This window comes from Tinamus guttatus, unplaced genomic scaffold, assembly GCF_059628265.1.
Source record: "Tinamus guttatus ecotype Peru unplaced genomic scaffold, ASM5962826v1 Tinamus_guttatus_pri_ptg000026l, whole genome shotgun sequence".
Taxonomy (NCBI): Eukaryota; Metazoa; Chordata; class Aves; order Tinamiformes; family Tinamidae; genus Tinamus; species Tinamus guttatus.
Window position 1 is genome coordinate 1666262 of NW_028288560.1, and position 19574 is coordinate 1685835.

At 68.8% G+C, this 19574-nt stretch overlaps 3 protein-coding genes across 3 annotated transcripts; 1 reads left to right on the forward strand and 2 right to left on the reverse strand.

Annotated features, from left to right (window-relative positions):
- The first annotated feature begins 4643 nt into the window (after window positions 1-4643).
- On the forward strand, window positions 4644-9282 carry MST1 (macrophage stimulating 1). Its single transcript, XM_088526817.1, has 18 exons — window positions 4644-4695; window positions 5476-5617; window positions 5698-5810; window positions 5883-5997; window positions 6071-6207; window positions 6281-6401; window positions 6480-6598; window positions 6698-6863; window positions 6944-7074; window positions 7152-7254; window positions 7328-7464; window positions 7544-7579; window positions 7647-7758; window positions 7837-7914; window positions 8000-8146; window positions 8236-8342; window positions 8874-9013; window positions 9109-9282. Exons 1-18 carry the CDS (start codon window positions 4644-4646, stop codon window positions 9268-9270), a joined length of 2118 nt encoding a protein of 705 aa, XP_088382943.1. The 3' UTR covers window positions 9271-9282.
- Window positions 9283-9657: 375 nt separating this feature from the next.
- Window positions 9658-14049, reverse strand: LOC148596199 (acylamino-acid-releasing enzyme-like). Its single transcript, XM_088526828.1, has 20 exons — window positions 14020-14049; window positions 13802-13916; window positions 13606-13732; window positions 13438-13519; window positions 13291-13366; window positions 13014-13162; window positions 12713-12841; window positions 12532-12623; window positions 12421-12461; window positions 12204-12325; window positions 11964-12128; window positions 11839-11890; window positions 11679-11767; window positions 10874-11015; window positions 10719-10796; window positions 10575-10655; window positions 10213-10492; window positions 10047-10149; window positions 9870-9976; window positions 9658-9796 (listed from the first exon to the last, which is right to left on the reverse strand). The coding sequence occupies exons 1-20, from the start codon at window positions 14047-14049 to the stop codon at window positions 9658-9660; spliced, it is 2199 nt and encodes a 732-aa protein (XP_088382954.1).
- A 403-nt stretch (window positions 14050-14452) lies between these two features.
- LOC104569948 (acylamino-acid-releasing enzyme) lies at window positions 14453-19243 on the reverse strand. The gene is made up of 22 exons (XM_088526837.1): window positions 19232-19243; window positions 18584-18713; window positions 18384-18510; window positions 18225-18312; window positions 18052-18127; window positions 17811-17977; window positions 17587-17724; window positions 17341-17432; window positions 17223-17263; window positions 17022-17143; window positions 16875-16935; window positions 16704-16801; window positions 16286-16337; window positions 16094-16182; window positions 15886-16018; window positions 15721-15804; window positions 15560-15640; window positions 15354-15442; window positions 15021-15211; window positions 14852-14954; window positions 14669-14775; window positions 14453-14595 (listed from the first exon to the last, which is right to left on the reverse strand). Exons 1-22 carry the CDS (start codon window positions 19241-19243, stop codon window positions 14490-14492), a joined length of 2187 nt encoding a protein of 728 aa, XP_088382963.1. The 3' UTR covers window positions 14453-14489.
- Window positions 19244-19574: the final 331 nt, after the last annotated feature.

Below are 19574 nucleotides of genomic sequence, written 5' to 3' on the forward strand. Positions count from 1 at the left end.
GCAGTTGCCACCTGTGCAAGACCTTCCCGATAAGGAATAACAAAGATAACCGGAAAAATACCTCACATTCCAGCTCAACTTCTGCAATGTCTGGAGAAGATCTGGTGGAAACCCTCCTTGCTGTAGAGGACACAGGGAGCTAGAAGCCAGCGGGAACATCTCGGCTGCAGGACAGCACGGGGGGGTTGTTTTAGGGAATCAGTTTGGGGACGTCACCTGCCTTGATTCAACAGGATTTTTCCATGCTAAGGTGGAAAACTGTTGGGTCAAACCACAGCTCAACCTTTCCTTACTTTCAAGTCCATCCCAAACCAGCCCCCAGGGTTGGGATCAAGCGAGCAGCAGTTATCTGCCGAATGCCAATCCCCACCCATGAGGAACATGTCACAGAAATTAAGCTCTCTGAAGCCCAAACGTATAACTGAACTTGCCAAAAAAGTGCCCAAAAATTCCCAGTGGGAATTCATAACCTATGAGCACTCAACACTAACAAACCTAAAATTACATTAAGGGAATATACCAAAATCTCTCCTGTAATCACTTTTTCAACGCTCGAGGAAGGAGCGGAGGAATGTCGCTTGTCAGGTCCTTAATGAGTAGTATTTCCAAAGTCAAGTATTTCACAAAGGAGCTTCTGAGCCAATTTATGGAGAGTTGCGAGGAGCTGGAATCCAAAATATTTCTCAAGTTGTCCATCTGACCCTCTTATGAATTGAGGCCTTCTCAGCAAATCTATCAGAACATGTGGCCCACATGCGAACCTGGGCCACCGTTACGGCCCGCGCGCAGCGGCTGGGCATTCTGCTCCGCGTGCCGAGAGGGCCTCGATTCACGAGAGGGTCAGACAGGCAACTTGAGAAGTGTTTTGGAACCTGCCTCCCAAAGCGCTGCGGTGAGGAGAGGGAGAAAACGGGAACTCGAAGGAAACCCTCATTGTGTGAAGAGCTGCTGGAGCCTGTGAACTTGGAATCCCATCAAGAATCACCCTCCAGCCCTGTATGGGCTCTGCTGGCCAGCAAAACCAGGGAGATACTCAACTTTGATGAAGAAATATCTGTTGTAGCTGATAAAACAACCTCAGGAGACCACGCTGCGGAGAGAAGGGCTTGCTCCGATTCCCCTCCCGACCAACTTGCTAAGCCAAGGGAACCTGAGGAGGAGGGGGAAAAGGGGACAATCTCATGCCAAGATGGACACACAAAAAGGCCACGAAGGGGAACCGTGGGGCCACACGGAAGCCCCGCAGCCCCTTCCTCTCCCAGACCTCAACGCGCTGCTCCGAAATGCTGTCCCGGACGTGGAAGAGCCATCGGCAGAGACTCCAGGCAACCTCCCAGCAGGCATCAAGGCTGGCCTGGGAGAGGCCGATGCGACCTGGAGCAGGACCACGGCTCCTTCCTGGGGTGCGTTGCACCATTTGTGCCCGTCTTAACTCATGCAGAAGATGCCACCGGACAAGAAGCTTCAGCCTGAATCCAGCCTGTGCTTCCAAGCCGCAAGAAGCCCAGCCAAGCAGGTCGCTGCCCATCCGAGCAGGTCACTGCCAAGAGGTAAAGGAGGCCCCCTTTTCCTCACCCGGAACGAGGCCACGCGCTCCCGCCGCTCCCCTTGCGCCGTCTCCTTCTCATCGGCTTCCTACGTGTCCCACTAGCAGGGGGAAGTTTTCTTCTAGGAGAGCAGAGACAGCTTCAGCCAAACGATAAATGCAAAGAGTGACATACAGAAAAACATATTAGAATGGAAAGTGCGTCCACAGAGCTTATTCGGGTAGGTTCAGGCACTAACTTCTTTTCCAGCAGCACTTTAATAGTCTGCTGGAAACTCGCTCCATGTCATGGCACAAGCCCTCGAAGCACAAATTCCTGGGGTTGATCTTCCACGGTTTAAATGTCGCCACAGTCCCCTGCAAATTGGGCTTAAGGTGCAGAGCCCTTCAGACTGCACAAACATGCTGAAAACAAACATTTTCGGCATACCAAGATCCCCGATACGCCAGGTCGATCCCACCACTGGTTTATTTGTATTTCACCCAGGTCACCACTGAAGTATTTGGAGCTCAAGGAGCAGCAGCTCCGTGGTGTCACTACCAGAATAGCAAAGAAACTGGCTCAGAAGCAACAAGCTACATTAAGCCTTGGGAAGCAGAGAAGTCCTGATATAAATCTACACAAAACCCAACTGTTGGGGCAAAAATACTGCTTATTTTTGCCTAAAACAAACTCTGGGCTCCCCTCTGACCTTGTAATGAGTCCCGGGCATTTCTAAGAGTAGTTAAGTGCCCTGGGTTAACAAAAGCCATACCAAAAAAAAACCCAAAAAACACAGAACCCACTTGTTTTGGACAGTGCTTAAAGCAAGGGACGCTTGGAAGCTAATATGACTCTAAATAAATATATATCCTAATTAGGCAAGAGTTTGTGCCAGCTCCCAAGAAGCACAAATTCCTGGTGGGAGCAAAGGCTCCAACTTGCAGTCGGGCAGGTTTTGCCGGGTGTCTCTCCGAGGAAAGCTCCCCGCACGCGGGTTTACTCCCGAGCTGCTCCCGCTGGCACACTACCCTGTATTTAGGAGCACAATGACAAGAGTTGGGAAGAACGAAGAAGTGGTTTAGGATGCTTGGAATAGCAGTGGGTCTGCGCAAAGCAGACTACACTGAACTAGAAACTACTAAACTAAAGCCCGGGGGCAGAAAGACAGGCATGAAAGTAAAAAACTTTAAAAGACAGCTTTTCTCTATAAGTTTGGGAAAGTTTTTATTTGGGAACAGCATTCCCAAGGCAAGAGATGCCTGTGGTCCCCTCATATGATGGCAGTGGGTAACAGAGAGAAGCTCCTGCCAGGAAAGGCAGGGAGAAAATAAGTGAAGTTTGGTCTTTTTCCACAAAAAGAGGAGCTCGGTCTCATTCCAGAGAGCGAGTTCTGTCAGTGCCAGATTCTCAGGGGCCAGAGAGTCCCAGGGCCTCAGGACGGACCCTGCCAAGTCCTACCTGCTCCCAGGTCCTCCAGCCTTCGGCTCCCAGGCAGGAGAGCCAGGACGGGGCCGAGCTCCGAGGCTGTTTGCGGAGTTTGAGACGCGGGCGCAAACTGCGGCACCTCCTCTCGCAGCAGCGACTGAGGGGAGAGAGCTGCAGCTCAAAGAGTCGCCCCAAAGACGAGCGATTTTGCAGCCTGTTACTCCCGAGGTGCCAAGAGGGCTGCAGCGGCCACCCCCCGCGCGACCCCTTGGGGGCCACGGGGCTTTTGGTTTAAATTTAGCCCCCCGAGACAAAACCAAAGTTAAACTGTTGCACCCCAAACAGCCCCCTCCGCGGGGCCGGCGCCCAGCGGCGGGAGCCAAGGTCAACCCCGGCCCCGCGCGGCGCCGGGGCGCGGATGAGACGCGAGACGGGGGCACCGCGCGGCACCGGCTCCCGCGGCCGCCCCGGAGCCACCTGCGCCCGCGCGGAGCCCGAGCGGGACCCGCGAGCGCCGGGGCCCGGGCCCCGCTGAGGGCGAGAGCGGCGCCTGGGCAAGAGGGGCGCCCGGACGGGGCCAGCCCGGGGGGAGCCGAAGGGAGCCCCGAAACGGGGGGAAGAGCCCGATACCCGCGCGCCGCCCCCGCGCCCCCGCTGCGCCCGGGCGCTTCTCCCGCCGCCGGCGGGTCCCAGCACGGCCCGGGCGACCCCCTCCCGCCGGCGCCGGCCCCGCTCCTCCGGCGGGACCCCCCGACCCGAACCGCGAGCGGCGGCCGGGCCCTGCCCGCCGCGCCGCGAGGCCCGGCCCGCCTGGCGCCACCGGGAGGCCGCGGCCCAGCGCGCCGGGCCGCCCAGCGGGCCCCGCCGCGGGCTCCCAGCACCGGAGGCCGCAGCCCGCCGCGAGGCGCAGGCCGCGGCGCCGCTCCCGCCCGCCGCTCCAAGGGCAGGGCAGGGCGGCCGCGGCAGGTGCCGCCGGCGCCGCGGCAGGCCCGGCCCGCCCGAGCGCGGCGCGGCCCTCCCCGTCCCGCCGGGCGCGCGCGGCCCCTCACCGGTCGTGGCGGCGCCGCCGGGCCCGGAGGCCGCTCCCCGCCGCGCTCTCGCCGCCGGCGGCCGCGACGCAGCGAGCGGGCGGGCGCGGAGCGAGCGCGACCCCGCGCGGGCACGTACCTGGGGGCGGGGCGGCGCGCGGCGCCTGGCAACGCGCGGCACGAGCGCGGCCGCGGCCAATGGGCGCGCGGCGCTCGCGAGGCCCCGCCCCCTAGGGCTCCGCCCCCTCCGCCCTCTAAGCACCGCCCTCCAGGCCACGCCCCGCACCTGGCGCCGACCACGCCCATCCTCAGCAAGCCACGCCCACCCCCGTTAAGCCACGCCTCCATTCCTCAGGCCACGCCCCCTCCCCCCGAGGCGCGGGCTCTTGGCCCGGTACCGGGCCCGGGGCGGCCCTGCGCGCCCCGATGGCCGCGGCGGAACCTCCAGCCGCCCCTGCTGCTCCCGCCACCTCGGCCCCACCGCTGCGCGGCTCAGCCCGGTCCGGCCCAGGCCGGCCCTCCTGCTCCTCTCTTGGCCCCTGGCCCGGAGGCAAATATTTGCCCGGGGCCGGCAGCGGGCCTGACCCTGCCCCGGGGCCACCCCCCGGCCCGCGGAGCGGAGCTGCGCAGGCCCGGGGACACAGCGGCCGTGCCGGGGACGATGTGGGCCGCGCTGGGGCTCCTGCTCGCTCTGGCCACGGGCCGGGGCTCAGGTAGGCACCGCTGCCGTGGGCCCTGTGGGCCCGAATGGGCCTGGCAGCCCCCTGCCCTCCCCTGGCTGCCCCCAGAAGAGCTGGGGGAGGTTGGAGGGCTGCGGAGGGCGCCGAGTGCCGCACAGAGCGAGGGGACTGTCCTTTGTGGGGCTCCCGCGCTCCGTGGGGCAGCGATCTCCATGCTCCATGGGGCAGGGATCTTCATGCTTCATGGCAGGGCTCCTGTGCCCCACGGGACAGGGGTCCTGGTGCTCCAGGGGACAGGAACCCTCTGCTCCATGGGCCTATGATCTGTGGGACAGGGTTTATTTCCACCATGGGACAAGGGTCCCCATGGGACAGGGATCCCCATGCTCTGTGAGGCCGGGGGTCCTGTGCTCCACGGGGCAAGCATTCCAGTGCTCCATGGGACAGTGATACTGGGCTCCATGGGGCAGGAATCCCCATGCTCCACAGGGCACCGGCTCCGGTGCTGCATGGCATAGGGGTCCCCAAGCTCCATAGGGCAGGGGCGCCCTTGCTCCGTGGGCCAAGTCCCCAATCTCCACGGGGCACCAATCCTCTGTGGTGTGTCCATGGGACAGATCCTCTCCTCCGCGGGACAAGGTTCTCCAAGCTCCGTGGGCCAGCGACTCCCGTGCTCCATAGGGATGGGGGGGTCCTGTGCCCCTTGGGCCCAGGGTCCCTATACCCCACGGGGCAGTGGGTCCTGTGCCCCGCGTGCCAGCGCCGGCCGCCGTGCCGGGACGGGAGGGCTGAGCTCCCCGCCGCGCTCCCCAGGCCAGCGCTCGCCCCTCAATGACTTCCAGCGCCTGAGGGCCACCGAGCTGCTACCAGCACCCACCAGCACCACGCCGCCGCCGCCGGAGCACGGCACCGCGGAGCAGTGCGCCCAGCGCTGCGCCGCCAGCCCGGCCTGCCGGTGAGCGGGACGGCGCCGCCCGCGGCGTGCCAGGAGTGCCGCCTTGCATGGTGCCATGCTGGGCCTCCCTGTGCCCCCAGGGCCTTCCACCATGAGCGGCAGGGCCGCCTGTGCCAGCTGCTGCCCTGGACGCAGCACTCGCCCCACGTGCGGCTGCAGAAGAACCTCCGCTACGACCTCTACCAGAAGAAAGGTGGGGGACCCGCTGCAGCGACGGCGGCGGCGGTGCCGGCCCTGCCGTGATGCGGCGCCCGCCCCTGTGCAGACTACCTGCGGGACTGCGTGGTGGCCGAGGGCACCGGGTACCGCGGCACGCAGGCCGTCACGGAGAAGGGCCTCACCTGCCAGCACTGGCACGCCACGGTGCCGCACGACCACAGGTGCCACCGCGGGGTGCACGGGCGAGCGCCCGGCCTGCCGGGTGCCTGCCAGCTGCGAGCCTTTTGCCCGCAGGTTCCTGCCATCGTCGCGGAATGGGCTGGAAGAGAACTACTGCCGCAACCCCGACGGCGACAAGCGGGGCCCGTGGTGCTACACCATGGAGCCCGGCGTGCGCCACCAGAGCTGCGGCATCAAGAAGTGTGAGGATGGTGAGCGGCGCCATGCCAGGGATGGGCGCTGCATGGCACCGCCGTGGCGCTGAGCCCCTGCTCGTTCCGGCAGCCGTCTGCATGAGCTGCAATGGGGAGGACTACCGCGGCGCCGTGGACCACACCGAGTCGGGCACCGAGTGCCAGCGCTGGGACCTGCAGCACCCGCACAAGCACCCCTACCACCCAGACAAGTATGAGTGCCCCCAGCCACGCACACACTGCCGCCGCTGTGGCCACCGTGCTCATCTTCTGTGCTCATCCATCCCCAGGTACCCCAACAAGGGCCTGGATGACAACTACTGCCGCAACCCCGACAGCTCGGAGCGGCCCTGGTGCTACACCACGGACCCCGCGCGCGAGCGGGAGTTCTGCCGCATCCGCGTCTGCAGTAAGCACCGCTGCGACAGGGCGAGACGCCCCGCGGGGGGCAGCCGGCCGCGGCGCCAGCCCTAACCCTGCTGCTCCGTCCCTGCCTGGCCACGCAAAGCAGAGAAGCGTCCACGGCCTGGGAATGTCACCAGCGGCTGCTTCAGAGGGAAGGGCGAAGGCTACCGGGGCCGGGTGAATGTCACCGCCTCGGGGATCCCCTGCCAGCGCTGGGATGCGCAGGAGCCCCACAAGCACCACTTTGTGCCCGAGAAGTACCCGTGCAAGTAGGGCTGATGGCACCGGGGGTGGGCGGCGGTGCGGGCACCCCGCTCAGCACCCTGCGTGCCATCGCATCCCCTGGTAGGGACCTGCAGGAGAACTACTGCCGCAACCCTGACGGCTCCGAGGCGCCGTGGTGCTTCACCATGCGTCCCTCCCTGCGTGTGGCCTTCTGCTTCCAGATCCAGCGCTGCGCCACCGAGCTGGGCGCCCAGGGTGAGGGGCACAGCTGGGGCACTGGCGGGGATGGTGGGCAGCCTGCCTGCCCTCCATGAGCCGCCCTCCGTGCCCAGACTGCTACCACGGCCACGGCGAGCTCTACCACGGCCGCGTGAGCAAGACGCGCAAGGGCATCACGTGCCAGAAGTGGTCAGCGCGGGAGCCCCACGTGCCACTGTGAGCGCGCGGGCACGGGGTTGCGGGGCCTGGTGGCACGCGCCGGTGCTGAGGTCTATCCCGGTGCCACCAGCATCTCGCCCAGTAGCCACCCCGAGGCGCACCTGGAGGAGAACTACTGCCGCAACCCCGATGGCGACAGCCATGGGCCCTGGTGCTACACCATGGATCCGCGCACGCCCTTCGACTACTGCGCCCTGAAGCCGTGCAGTGAGTGCGCAGCGGGAGCGGGCGGGCGCCCCGCACCGGAGCCCCTGGCCCGTGCCCACCCTGTGCTTCCTCTCCGCAGCTGGGGACAGGGTGCCATCCACGCTGGAGCATGCAGGTAGGAGTGCTGTGCCACGTGCCGCGGCAGCGCACGGCTCCGTGGCTCACGGTCGCGCTGCCTGCAGACGCCGTGGCCTTCGAGCGCTGCGGCCAGCGGGATGAGCGGCTGCAGCAGAAGGGGCGCGTCGTGGGCGGCCGGCCTGGCAACTCACCCTGGACCGTCAGCATCCGAAACCGGTGAGTGCCCGGGCTGCTGGCGGCACCCGGCATCTGAGCGGGCACCGCACTCACCGCGGCCCGTCCTGCCCGTGACAGGGCTGGCGTGCACTTCTGCGGGGGGTCCCTGGTGAAGGAGCAGTGGGTCATCAGCAGCCAGCAGTGCTTCTCCTCCTGGTAAGTGGCCCCATGGGGTGCGGGGAGACCTCCGCAGCTGGGCACGTGGGGTTCCCCAGCGGTGCCCTGATGCCCTTCCCTGTAGCGACGCCGACCTGACAGGCTACGAGGTCCAACTGGGAACCCTCTTCAAGGACCCTGGCCCCGAGGACCCCGACAAGCAAACCATCCCCATTGTGCGCATCGTGTGCGGCCCCTCCGAGTCACACCTGGTGCTGCTGAAGCTGGCGAGGTGAGCGGGGTGCCCGCGGTGGAGGCCGGGCCGTGCCGGCGGCGGGGGCAGCGGTGGGCGCCGCGAGCCGAGCCGTGTCCCTGCCGCAGGCCGGCTGTGCTGAACAAGCGGGTGGCGCTGATCTGCCTGCCGCCCGAGCGCTACGTCGTGCCCGCCCAGACCGTGTGCGAGATTGCCGGCTGGGGGGAGACCAGAGGTACCCGCGGCGGGACCCCTGCCCTGCCTGCAGCGTCCTGCTGCCCGGGGCGTCCGCCCGCCTGCGGCATCTCCGCAGCCTTGACATCCCCCTGCCTGCGGTCTGCCCCTGCCTAGAGCATCCCCCTGCCCACAGCATCCCCTGCCCATGGCATCCCCTCCCCACAGCATCCCCCTGCCCATGGCATTCCCCTCCCACACCATCCTCCTGCCCATGGCATCCTGTGCCAATGGCATCCCCCTCTCCACCACAACCCCCTGCCCAGGGCATCCTGTACCCACAAAGGCCAAGTCCTCCTGCCCATGCCATCCCTTTCCCATGGTATCACCCAGCTTGACATAATCTGCTGTCCGCAGCATCCTTGCACCCACAGCATCCCCCTGCCCATGGTATCCCTCTTCCTCAGGGTCCCCTTGTCCATGGTACTCCCTCTCCCCCTGCCCACAGCGCCCATGCCCTGCCCGTGGACACCCTTCCCCCCCCCCTGCCCGGGGGGCACCCCCGCCTCGTGTGCTCCCTCCCTCCCCACAGGCACCACGGATGACTCCGTGCTCAACGTGGCGCAGCTGCCCGTGCTGTCCAACGCGGAGTGCAGCGCGATGCTGCGTGGGCGCATCAAGGACAGTGAGCTGTGCACCTCGCCGCTGCGCACCGGCGTCGGCGCCTGCGAGGTAAGCGCTGCCGCGGGGCCCCCGGCCACCTCGCAGCGCCTGTGGGTGCCACTGCCGGGGTGGCACGGAGTTATGCCGCTCTCTTGCTCCCGCAGGGGGACTACGGGGGGCCCCTGGCCTGCCTCACCCACGACTGCTGGGTGCTGGAGGGGGTGATCACCCCGGCCCGTGTGTGTGCCCGCACCAACCAGCCTGCCCTTTTCATCCGCGTCTCCCTTTACGTCGACTGGATGCACAAGGTCATGAAGATGGCCTGAGCCGGATGGCGCGTGGCCCGGTGGGCCCACGGGGGTGGCCTGTCCCTGCTCGCTGTGACCTGGAGGTGCCACCTCCTTGCCCACCCGCAATAAAGGCAGAGGCGCCCAGCCCGTGACTGCGTTTGGAGGGAGGCCGGGATGCCCATTGCCCTGGGTCGCAGGACACGGGGACGTGGTGGCTCATCTGCCAGCGGGCAGCCAGGAGGCCCCTGTGGCCACGTGCGGTATCCCAGTGCCTGTGGGCAGCGGGTGGGCACCACTGCATAGGGTCTCATCTGTTTATTTAGAGTCAAGGCCCCTCCCCGCCCTGTCCCTGGCTATGCCCACTCCCCCTGGTGCCAACCCCGGGGACCACGCCAGCCCCAGCACAGCCTCGTCACCGCGGCCCTAGGGGCTGTGCTGGTCCGGTGCGGCCCGGCAGGGCTGGCCCAGGTGACGGATGATCCAGCGGGCACAGCTGGTGAAGACGTTGGCCTCGGTCTCCACGCCGGACAGCGCGTGGTTTCCCTCCGGGTACCAGAGCAGGCTGCCGGCGGGAGGACACAGGATCAGCCCGGGTGCCCGCTGGGCCCCTGGCTGCCCGGCAGTGCCAAACTCACCGCACCGGGATGTCCCGTGCGCGCAGCACCCGGTAAAACTCCAGCGCCTGCGTGGGGGACACGCGTCGGTCCCTTGCACCCACGCACAGCAGCACCGGCGCCCGCACCTGCACACAGAGCCCATGGTTGGTGCCCGGCAGCGTCTGGCACTGGTCCCCGCTGCCACCGCCGCCTTACCTGGTGCGCCTGGGCGATGGGCGAGCGCTGCAGCATGGCAGCCAGGTCCTCAGTGCGCGGCACCCGCTCGAAGGAGTAGGGCAGCCCCAGCGATGCGTAGCGCCTGCGGGACGGTGCCGTCAGCGGGCACCGGCAGGCCCCGGCACGCGGGGACGGGGCGCCTCACCAGTCAGGGATGTCGGAGGTGCCCAGCAAGGTGGCCAGGTTGGTGACGGGGCTCCGGACGGCGCAGGCGCGGTAGAGTTCAGGGTGGCAGGCGAGCAGGTGGAGGGCGATGAAGGCGCCGTGTGAGCCACCCAGCAGGGCCACACGGCGCCGGTCCAGGGCCTCGTCCCGCAGCGCCTGCTCGGCCGCCAGCTGCGTGTCAGCCACGTCCTGCTCGCCCACCCGCGACAGCAGCGAGGCTAGGGCGGCCTGGCCAAAGCCCAGCGAGCCGCGGTAGTTCACTGCGGGAACGGGCGCCGTGGCAGCACGGGGCAGGGGCGCCAGGCCCTGCGGCGGCGCAGCGCCCACCCCGGCCGCACTCACCCATGAGCACGGCGAAGCCCAGCTGGCACAGCGCCGCCATGGCTGGGCGCCAGCGCGCATCGAAGACAGCGTGGGGGCCACCTGGCGACAGTGTCAGGATGGGGAGGGAGGTGGTGCCCGCAGCGGCGCCCGGCGCTCACTCACCATGTGGGCACACGAGCAGCGGGTGCGAGGCCGTGCAGGCCGGCGGGCTCAGCAGCAGGGCCTCGAAGGGCTGGGCTCCTGCGGCAGCACAGAGCAGCCGCTGCTCAGCGCCCAGGCCCAGGTGCCACCCGCGTGTCCCCGCACCGGGCACTCACCGCGCAGAGGAGGGCTCTGCTCCTCGGCGGGTGGCTGCACCGTCAGGGTTTTCCAGGAGACACCGGGCACCGGTGGGACGTCCTCCGCATACACCCACTGGAGGGTCAGCTCCTGGCCCGCTGGTGGCAGCAGCGCCACCACCTGCCACGGGCAAAGGTGCCACCAGCGCAGACTGGAGGGCACCAGGACCGTGGGCAGACCCATCGCTACCACTGGCAGGGCGCAGCTGGGCCCAAGGGTGGCACTGGCCAGGCCATGGCCGCCCACCCTGCCAAGGGTGTGACACACTGCGCCATGATGTGCCCGCCGTGCCGAGCCAGGCCAGGCCTCATTGTCCCATCCCATGCCATGCCCATCCTTTCCCTGCCCTGCAGTTCCAGCCATGCTGTGCTGGGCATGCCATGCCCTCTGCACCATGCTGTGCCATGCCATGCTGTGACACAGTGGTCACGTGGTGCCAGACCATACTGTGCTGTGCCTCACCATGCCATGCCAGGCTGTCCCAAAGCATCCCTGGTTGTGCTGCGCCATATAGGCTATGCCATGCCATGCCACAGGGGCTATGCCGTTCCATATGGCCTATGCCGTGCCATGCCGAGCCATAGGGGCTATGCTGCACTATACCATGCTGTGCCATATGGGCCATGCTGTGCCACAGGGGCTACGCTGTGCCAGCCCTGCTCTCTACCTTGCCATGCCACGATGTGCCCTGTCATGCCCTGCCTGCCCCCGGCTGTGCCCTCGTGTCTGCGCCGCGCATTGCTCGGCTGCCCTGCGGCTGTGCCACCCTGCGCCTCTCCTCACCAGGCTGGGTGGCCGGTTTGGGGCCGAGCATGTGGCCACCAGCAGGTCCCGCTGGGCCGTGAGCAGCTCCCAGCAGCCTTCGGGCGAGCCTGGCAAAGCAGAGGGCACCGCTGCTCGCTGGGCTCCCTGTGGCACGCGGGGTGAGCAGGCAGCCCCGTACCTGCCGTAAGGTTGGTCACTGTGGCCACCTCGGTGTCCACCAGCAGCAGGTCCTGTGAGGGAGCAGAGCGTGGGGTGCCGGGCGCCATGGGGCCCATGGGTGCTGCTGCCGGGCGCCCCACTCACCGTGCGGCTCCGCTGCGGGGTGCTGAGCAGCGCGCGCCGCCCGTCAGCCGCCCAGCACCGTGGCGGCAGCGCGGTCGCATAGATGCCAGCGAAGGCGTTCCCGCCGCCTGCCGGCTCCTGCACCACGTCAAGCACCGTGGCTGCCAGCCTGGTGCGCCAGAAGAGCTGGGGGTGGCCGGGGGGTCAGGGCTGGGGCTGGTGGCACCGGGCCCGCGGGCGGCAGGATGGTGTCGTGCTCACCACACGCAGCTGCAGGCACTGCCGATGAGGCCCCCCGGCCACCCCCTCCAGGTAGAGCAGGCGCCGGCCGTCGGGGCTGAGCCGGGGAGAGCACGCAGCACGGTGCTCGGCGGACAGCAGCTCTGTGGGAACACGCTGGGGGCGTCAGGGTGGCGGGGACCCCCTGCACGGCCAGGGACCCCAAGCGTTGCCATCGCGTCCCCCCGGCGCCGCTCACCGCAGCGCCCGCTGGCCAGGTCCAGGTAGAAAAGGGCCGACCTGGGGAGGATCAGGGGGCGGCTCAAAGCGCCAGCCGTGCCCGGGGCCACCCAGTGCCACGGGGACCCACCTCCTGTTGGAGCAGGCGCTGAGCCCCAGGCGGAAGGGCTGGTGCCACCAGCCCACGAACACCACGCCGCTGTCCTCAGGGGCCCACAAGGCCTGCGCGGGAGCCAGGACACTGTATCAGCCCCTGGGGCGGCTCCTGCCCCCCGTGCGGCTGGCGTCACCACCCGGAGGGCTGTGCTCACCTGCCCGGGGGACACGTCCTGCGGGATGCCCTGCAGTACGGTGACGCTGCCCTCCTTGAGGCACAGCACACACAGGACGGGCACGCTGCGGCCGCTCAGCGCCTCCCCCCAGTCCTCGCGGTACACAAACTGCAACGGGCACGGGGTGGGCGCCTGGCCCGCGTGTGGCACTTGTGGCACATCCCCACGGGGGGACAGCCTGTTCACAGGGCATGGGGCATGCCCGTAGCATGCCTGACATGCTCACTGCGTGCACAGCACAGCCCTGCTGTACACGGCCCCATTCTCAGGTGTTCCCCACCTTCTCCTCCTCCTCCTCTTCCTCCACCACAGGCCCGGCCGCTCCCGGAGCAGCCCCAGAAAAGAGGGGCCGGGGCTCGGCCTGGCTCTTCTCAGCCACGTAGAGCAGCCGTGTCTCCGCATGTGACCAGGCCAGGCAAGCAAAGGGGCCTGGCGCAGAGAGACGGTGCCAGGATGCCAAGGCCCGGCACTTACGTGGGCCAGGCGGGTATCCGGCACCGGCGGCTGTGCCCACCCCGCAGTACCCTGCACTTCGGCAGCGCGGGACGGGATCTTACCCTCCGTGTAGACCGCCCCGTGCTTGCCCAGTGCCGTGAGGTCCACGCTGCAGCAGCGGCCGGTGCTGCCCCACACCTGCAGCCGAGCGGGTGTCAGCATTGTGTGCCAGCGCCGAGCCACCCGGCGAGCCGCCGCGCCCGCTTTACCTCCAGCAGCTCGTGGCCCTGGCCGGAGCAGCGGGTGAGCGCAGCGCGGAGGTGCCCGCTGGGCGAGAGCTGGCCCAGGAACCTGCGAGGGGGCAGGAGGGCCGCAGTGAGGGGCGGCCCGCGCATGTCCCCACACCACAGCGCTGCTGGTGCTGCCCTGCGCCGTACTCATGGTGGATCTCAGCGCTGAGCGCTGTGCGGTGCACGGAGAGTGCCCCGGTGGGCGCACGGCGCACGCTGTAGTGCCGGCTGAAGCGCAGTTGTCGCTGGCGCTGCGGGTCAGGCTGGCTGCACTCTGCAGAGACAGTGGTGGTGAGTGTGTGGCCGGGCACCGCGGTGGCGCCGCGCGGGCTCCTGCACTCACCTGTGTAGAGTGGGAAGGCACCGTCGCCCCCGTCGCCCACGGCCGCGTAGGTCACGCAGGGGAAGCGGCTGAGCTCATGGTAGCGGGCAGTGACGGCCCGCGGGCTGCTTGGCAGCTGCGTGTGGGAGCAGAGACGCTGGCACCGGCGAGGCGACCCCTGCTGTGCCCACTGCAACGGGGCTCTGCCCACTGCCCTGGGGCCCATGCGGGACCCCTACCTCAGCGTCGGCCTCGCGCCCCGAGGCCATGGGCCCCGCTCCGTCGTGCTGCGCCCGGTGAGCGGCGTCTCTGCTTCTGGGGCCGGGCAGGCCGCCAGGCTGCGCAGGCGGCACCCGCGCAGGAACGCGCTGGGCAGCCCGCTGGGCTCGGGCCAGGCCGCCAGCTGCCTCGGGAGGCCCAAGGAGGCACCAGGGGGAGGATCCGCACGCACTGGCTGCTGGGCATCGGCACCAGCAGCGCCAGGCACGGCCCCGTGTGGCCCCTTGGGGGAAAGGGACCTGGGCACTGCCTGCCCCACGGCCACGAGCACCCCGGGGCAGAGGCCGCACAGGGACTCGATGGTCCTCACGGTCTTTTCCAACCTAATGACTCTATGACACCCCTAGCAGCGACGGCACCGCCCTGAGAGATGACACGAGAGGCAACACGGGCGCAGGCCAAGAGTTTATTGGGGAGCCAGAGCGCGGTCTCAGCACCGCAGGTGCTCGAGCAGCCACAGCGCGATGTTCATGAAGCCGTCGGCTTCGGCCTCGACGCCAGCCAGAGCGTGGCTGTTGCCTGGGTACCAGAGCAGCCTGGGAGGGAGGAAAGAGTGGTGAGCGCCACGGCCGCGTGCGGCCTTGAGAGCGCCCAACGCCCTGCACTCACCGCGTGGGGACGCCACGGGCCTTGAGGGCCCGGTAATACTCCAGGCCCTGCTTGGGGGGCACGCGCAGGTCGTCCTCGCCCAGCAGCAGCAGCACGGGCACGCGGACCTGCCCGAGAGCAATGTGGCCTCAGCGCCCTGGAGCCGCTGTGTGGCCGGGCTGGAGGCACAGGGACAGCACGTACCCGGTCAACGTAGCGTATGGGCGACTTGTGCAGCATCTCAGCCCACTGCGCTGGGTCCGGCAGCGCGTTGGGCGCGTAGGGCAGCCCGGTCTCTGTCAGGCACCTGCGGGGCGAGAGCCGTGAGGGGCAGGGGCTGCCGCAGGGGCTGCTGCTGGCGTGGGGCACTCACCAGTCGGGGATGTCGGTGGTGGTGACCATGGAGGCGATGTTCACCACAGGGTTGCGGACCACGCATGCCTGGTAGGTGTCAGGGAACTGCCCGATGAGGTGGCAGGCCAGGAAGCCACCGTGCGAGCCACCCATGAGCGCCACGCGGGTCGAGTCGAGCGCCTCCTCCTGCAGCACCTGCTCCACGCAGAGCTGCGGGTGCCCGGGAGCCCCGCTGAGGGCGGTGCAGGCTCCCGCGCCCAGCGCCCGCGGGACAGACATGGGAGCCCACTAGGGGAGCCCCCACGGCCGGCGCGGGGCACCCCAAGGAAGGCCCCATGCGCCAGGGCCGTACCTGCACGTCCTGCACGTCCTGCGTGCCCACGTTGCCCAGCAGGGAGTCCACGCTGTCCTGGCCGAAGCCCAGCGAGCCGCGGTAATTCACTGTGGGACACGGCGCCACGGCCCTTGTTGCTCCCACCACCCCAGCCTTGCGGCCAGGCAGCACTCAGCTCCGCTCAGTGCCAGCCTCGAAGCTGCCCCGTCTCCAGCAGCACTCACCCAGGAGCACGGCGAAGCCCATGCAGCAGAGCACAGCAGGGTACAGCATCCACCCGGCCACAAACACGGCGTGGGGCCCCCCTACGAGGCAACGGCCACGGCAGTGAAGCCTTGGCTGGCACATGAGTTGCTGGAGGGGCGGGACGCAGGGGAAACCTCACCGTGGGGCATCACGACGAGCGGCGGCTTGTGGGCGGCGTGGCCCTCGCTTGGCCGCAGCAGGATGGCGTCGAAGTCAAGGCCACCTGCGGAGGCAGCAGGGCCGTGAGGTGGCGGCGCCGAGCGCATGGCCTGGCCGCCCGCCTGCACACGCGCCCGCTGCTCACCGTAGCGCGCATGCTCCTGCCGCGGGTACAGTGTGCGCACGGCCCACGTGATGCTGGGCACTGGCGCCGCATCCTGCAGGCACTGCCACCGCACCTGGGCCTCCCGGCCCGCGCCGGGCAGCAGGGCCACTTTCTGCACGGGGAGGACCGTGTCAGCGCCGGGGCCGAGAGGGGCCAGTAGGTGCTGGGGATGGGGCCGGCGCCTTACCAGCTTGGGGGGGCAGTTAGGGGTGGAGAAACTGGCCACCAAGATATCCCTGTCGATGGTGAGGAGAGTCCAGCTCCCCTGAGGAGCATCTGGGGAGAAAAGGGGCGAGGGCCGCCGCAGGCCACGGGCAAATCTCCCCCAGATCCCGTCACTGCCAGGGCCCTGCCAGCTCAGCAGGGCGGTGGCACCTACCAGCTGTCAGCGAGGTCACCGTGCCCGTCTGCGTGTCCACCACAAAGAGGTCCTGGGAGCAGGGGGCAGAAGGGAGCAGAGCCCTGAAGCAGCCCGGTGCCGGGCACAGCACCCCCCAGCGCCACCCTGTTCACCCAGGCACAGCACCCTGTAGTGCCACCCTGTGCACGACACCCCCTGGTGCCACCCTGCACACCAGGCGCAGCACCCCGCAGTGCCATCCTGTGCATGACACCCCCTGGTGCCACCCTGCACACCGGGCGCAGCACCCCGCGGTGCCACCCTGTGCACAACAACCCCCGGTGCCACCCTGTGCATGACAACCCACGGTGCCACCCTGTACACTGGGCACAGCACCCTGTGGTGCCACCCTGCTCATCAAGGCACAGCACCCCCCGGTGCCACCCTGCTCACCCACCTGCTGGCTGCGCTGTGCCGTGTCCAGCAAGAGCCTCTGGCTGTCGGCAGCCCAGCACAGCCCTGGCAGGGCGCTGCAGTAGATGCCCGGGAAAGCGCCTGCAACGAGCGCGGCAGGGCTCAGCAGGCACCGCCGCGCCGCCCCGCGTAGCCCCACGCGGGCTCTACTCACCCGCCGCCTGCCGGGGCACGGCCTCCAGCACGGTGTGCGTGCGCCGCGTGTACCAGTCATACTGCGGGAGACAGGGCGCTGCCGTGAGCTCCCGCGCTCGGCGCTGCCGCCCCGTGCTGCACGCCCGGGGCGCAGGGCGCTGCTCACCACGCGCAGGCGGCTGCACTGCTGGTGGGGGCCCAGCGCGCTGTTCTGCAGGTAGGCGACGCGGCAGCCATCAGGGCTGAGGCGCGGGGACCACGTGGCCTCGGTGTCATCGGAGAGCAGCTCTGCCAGGGCACGAGGGGACAGTGAGGGGGTGTGAGGGGCGTGGGGGCCGGGGCGATGCCGGCAGTGGGGACAACTCACCGCACTTCGCACCCGTGAGGTCCACGTAGAAGAGCGCGGACCTGCAAGGAGCGATGTGGTGTCACTGCGGTGGCAGGCGGTGGGGCGGCCCGGGCGCCGCGCTCGCTGCCCCGCTCACCGGCGGTTCGTGCAGTGCCGCAGGCCCAGGCGGAAGGGCTCGTGCCACCAGCCCACGAACACCACGCCGGTGTCACCGGGTGACCAGAAGGCCTGCGGGCAGAGTGGGAGAGCAGCTCAGGCCCTGCGCCTGGGGTCCTCCATCCCGTCCGACGCCGGGGCCGGCTCTTCCCATGGTCTCTCTTCTCCAGGAGAACAAAGAGCCCCAGCCCCAGTGGGAGACGTTGGCTGCCTCGCGTGCTCTCACCTGCCCGGGGGAGACGTGCTCCGGGATGCCCTCCAGCACGGAGATGCTGCTGCCCTCGATGTCGAGCACACAGAGCACAGGCACGCTGCGGTTGCCCAGCGTCTCGCCCCAGCCCTCGCGGTACACGAACTGCTCGCCCTGCAACGTGCCGCCAGTGCCATGGGCACTGTGGGCCACGGGGCTGGCGAGCAGCGCCCCCAGTACAGCCCCTCGGGCCTCCCTACCTTGACGGGTGCCTCCGGCTTCTTGGGGCAGCCCAGGTCCTCTTCGGCGGAGCCGCCCAGCTCAGGCGCTTTGCTCTGGAAGAAGGACTCGGCCTTGGGCCGCTTCTTCTCAGCCACGTAGAGCAGGTGAGTCTCCGAGTGTGACCAGGCCAGGCAGCCAAACTGATCTGCGGAGAGAGGCTCAGGCAGGGACCGCCTGGGAGCCGCCAGGGCCGCAGGTGCCTCCCCGCACACCGCTCACCGTCGTCGTAGACGCTGCCGTGCTTGTCGAGAGCTGTCAGGTCAATGCTCTTCACCTTGCGGTTCTGATCCCACACCTGGGGGCAGAGCCGGCGGGGCAGCACCTGGCCACGGCAGGGAGCAGCACCAGGCACCCCGCGCCACATGCCCCACTGCCCGGGGCCAAGTCCTCACCTCCAGAAACTGCTTCTCATCCTCCTTGCTCCGGGCCTTGCGCAGGACGGCCTTGAGGGCGCCGCTCGGGGACTCCCGGCTCAGCAGCCTGCGGGGAGGCCGCCCCGTGAGCTCCGCGTGAGCCCCGGGGACACGGGCGCGGGCGGCGCGGGGACTCACTCGTCTTTGAGCTCGGAGCAGGCGCCCGCTGGCCCCGCATACACCACGGAGCAGCCGTCATGGAAGAGCAGGTACTGGCGGCAGAACTTGATGCTCTCGGCCCGTGCCAGGTCCCGCTGGGACCATGCTGCCAGGAGGATGACATGAGCGGGGAGCGGGGGGTCCCCGCACACGTCCCCCCGGCCTCGCGGTGCCCGTACCCGTGTAGAGGCTGCAGTACTTGCCCCCGTACTGGGTGGTGACGTCGGGGCCGACGCAGGCGCTGCTCAGTGCCGGGTGCTGGCTCAGCTCCCGGTACAGCGCTGCTGCCTCCTCGGCGCCCGCCAGCGCCTGCGGGACAAGGGCCGTGGGGGCACCCGCGCGGCGGCACCCCGGGACCCCCAGGGGCAGGTCCGGGAGCGCGTGGGGGGTTCTCAGGGCACGGGGGGATAACAGGAACGCACGGGGTGGGGGGGGGAAGCAATGGCGGGGGTTCCTAGGGCAGTTACTGGAACACGTGGAGCTGGGGGGCAATACCGGGGTCCGGGGGGGACAGTTCAGGAGTGCGCGGAGGGGCAATACCAGGTACTGGGGGGCAGATACTGGAGTGCACGGGGCGGGGCGGGGGGCAATACCAGGGTCCGCGGGGGTAGTTACGGGGACCCCCGGAGCGGGGCCAATCAGCAAGGTCCGACGGGAGGGGGGGGGTGCTGTGCCGGGGTCCGGGGCAATGACCCCGCGTCCCGCATGGGGCAGAGGCGACTCCCGCGGTCCCGGGGACCCGCCGCAGTTACGGGGCACCAGGGCGCGGGGGGGGAGCGGGGGGCGGGGACCCGCTGACGTCACGCGCCCCCTCCCCAGCCCCTCACCGGCGGCTCCATGTCGCGGCGGCGGCGGAGCAGCGCGGCCACTTCCGGAGCGACAGGGGGCGCGGCGCGGCGAGGAGCGCGTTCCCATTGGCTGCGACGCGGCGGGACGCGCGTTCCCATTGGCTGCGGCGCGGCGCGCGGCGGCGCCCCCTGGCGGGCGCGGGCGCCGCCGCCGCCGCGGGGCTAGGGGGCACCCGTGGGCTGCGGGGACCCCCGCGGGCTGCGGGGACCCCCGCGGCGACGGGACCCGCACGGCGAGGGCCGCAGCCCGGCTCCGTAGGGGCCCCACGGTGGAGCCAGGAGCCCCCCTGGCTCCCCTTGCCCGGTCGCGTCCCGGCCCCCT

Bases quoted from the DNA above. Each gene is read 5' to 3' on its own strand.
- MST1 (XM_088526817.1), top strand. From the start codon at position 4,644: ATGTGGGCCGCGCTGGGGCTCCTGCTCGCTCTGGCCACGGGCCGGGGC. The intron at 7,580-7,646 runs GTAGGAGTGCTG...CGCTGCCTGCAG, and splicing joins ATCCACGCTGGAGCATGCAG to ACGCCGTGGCCTTCGAGCGC. The intron at 7,759-7,836 runs GTGAGTGCCCGG...TGCCCGTGACAG, and splicing joins ACCGTCAGCATCCGAAACCG to GGCTGGCGTGCACTTCTGCG.
- LOC148596199 (XM_088526828.1), bottom strand. From the start codon at position 14,049: ATGGCCTCGGGGCGCGAGGCCGACGCTGAG. The intron at 11,016-11,678 runs GTGAGGAGAGGC...TGCCCGTGGCAG, and splicing joins CAAACCGGCCACCCAGCCTG to GTGGTGGCGCTGCTGCCACC. The intron at 10,493-10,574 runs GTGAGTGCGGCC...CCGTTCCCGCAG, and splicing joins GGGCTTCGCCGTGCTCATGG to TGAACTACCGCGGCTCGCTG.
- LOC104569948 (XM_088526837.1), bottom strand. The intron at 17,725-17,810 runs GTAGGGAGGCCC...GGCACGTTGCAG, and splicing joins AGCCGGAGGCACCCGTCAAG to GGCGAGCAGTTCGTGTACCG. The intron at 14,596-14,668 runs GTGAGTGCAGGG...CCTCCCTCCCAG, and splicing joins GCCCGTGGCGTCCCCACGCG to GCTGCTCTGGTACCCAGGCA.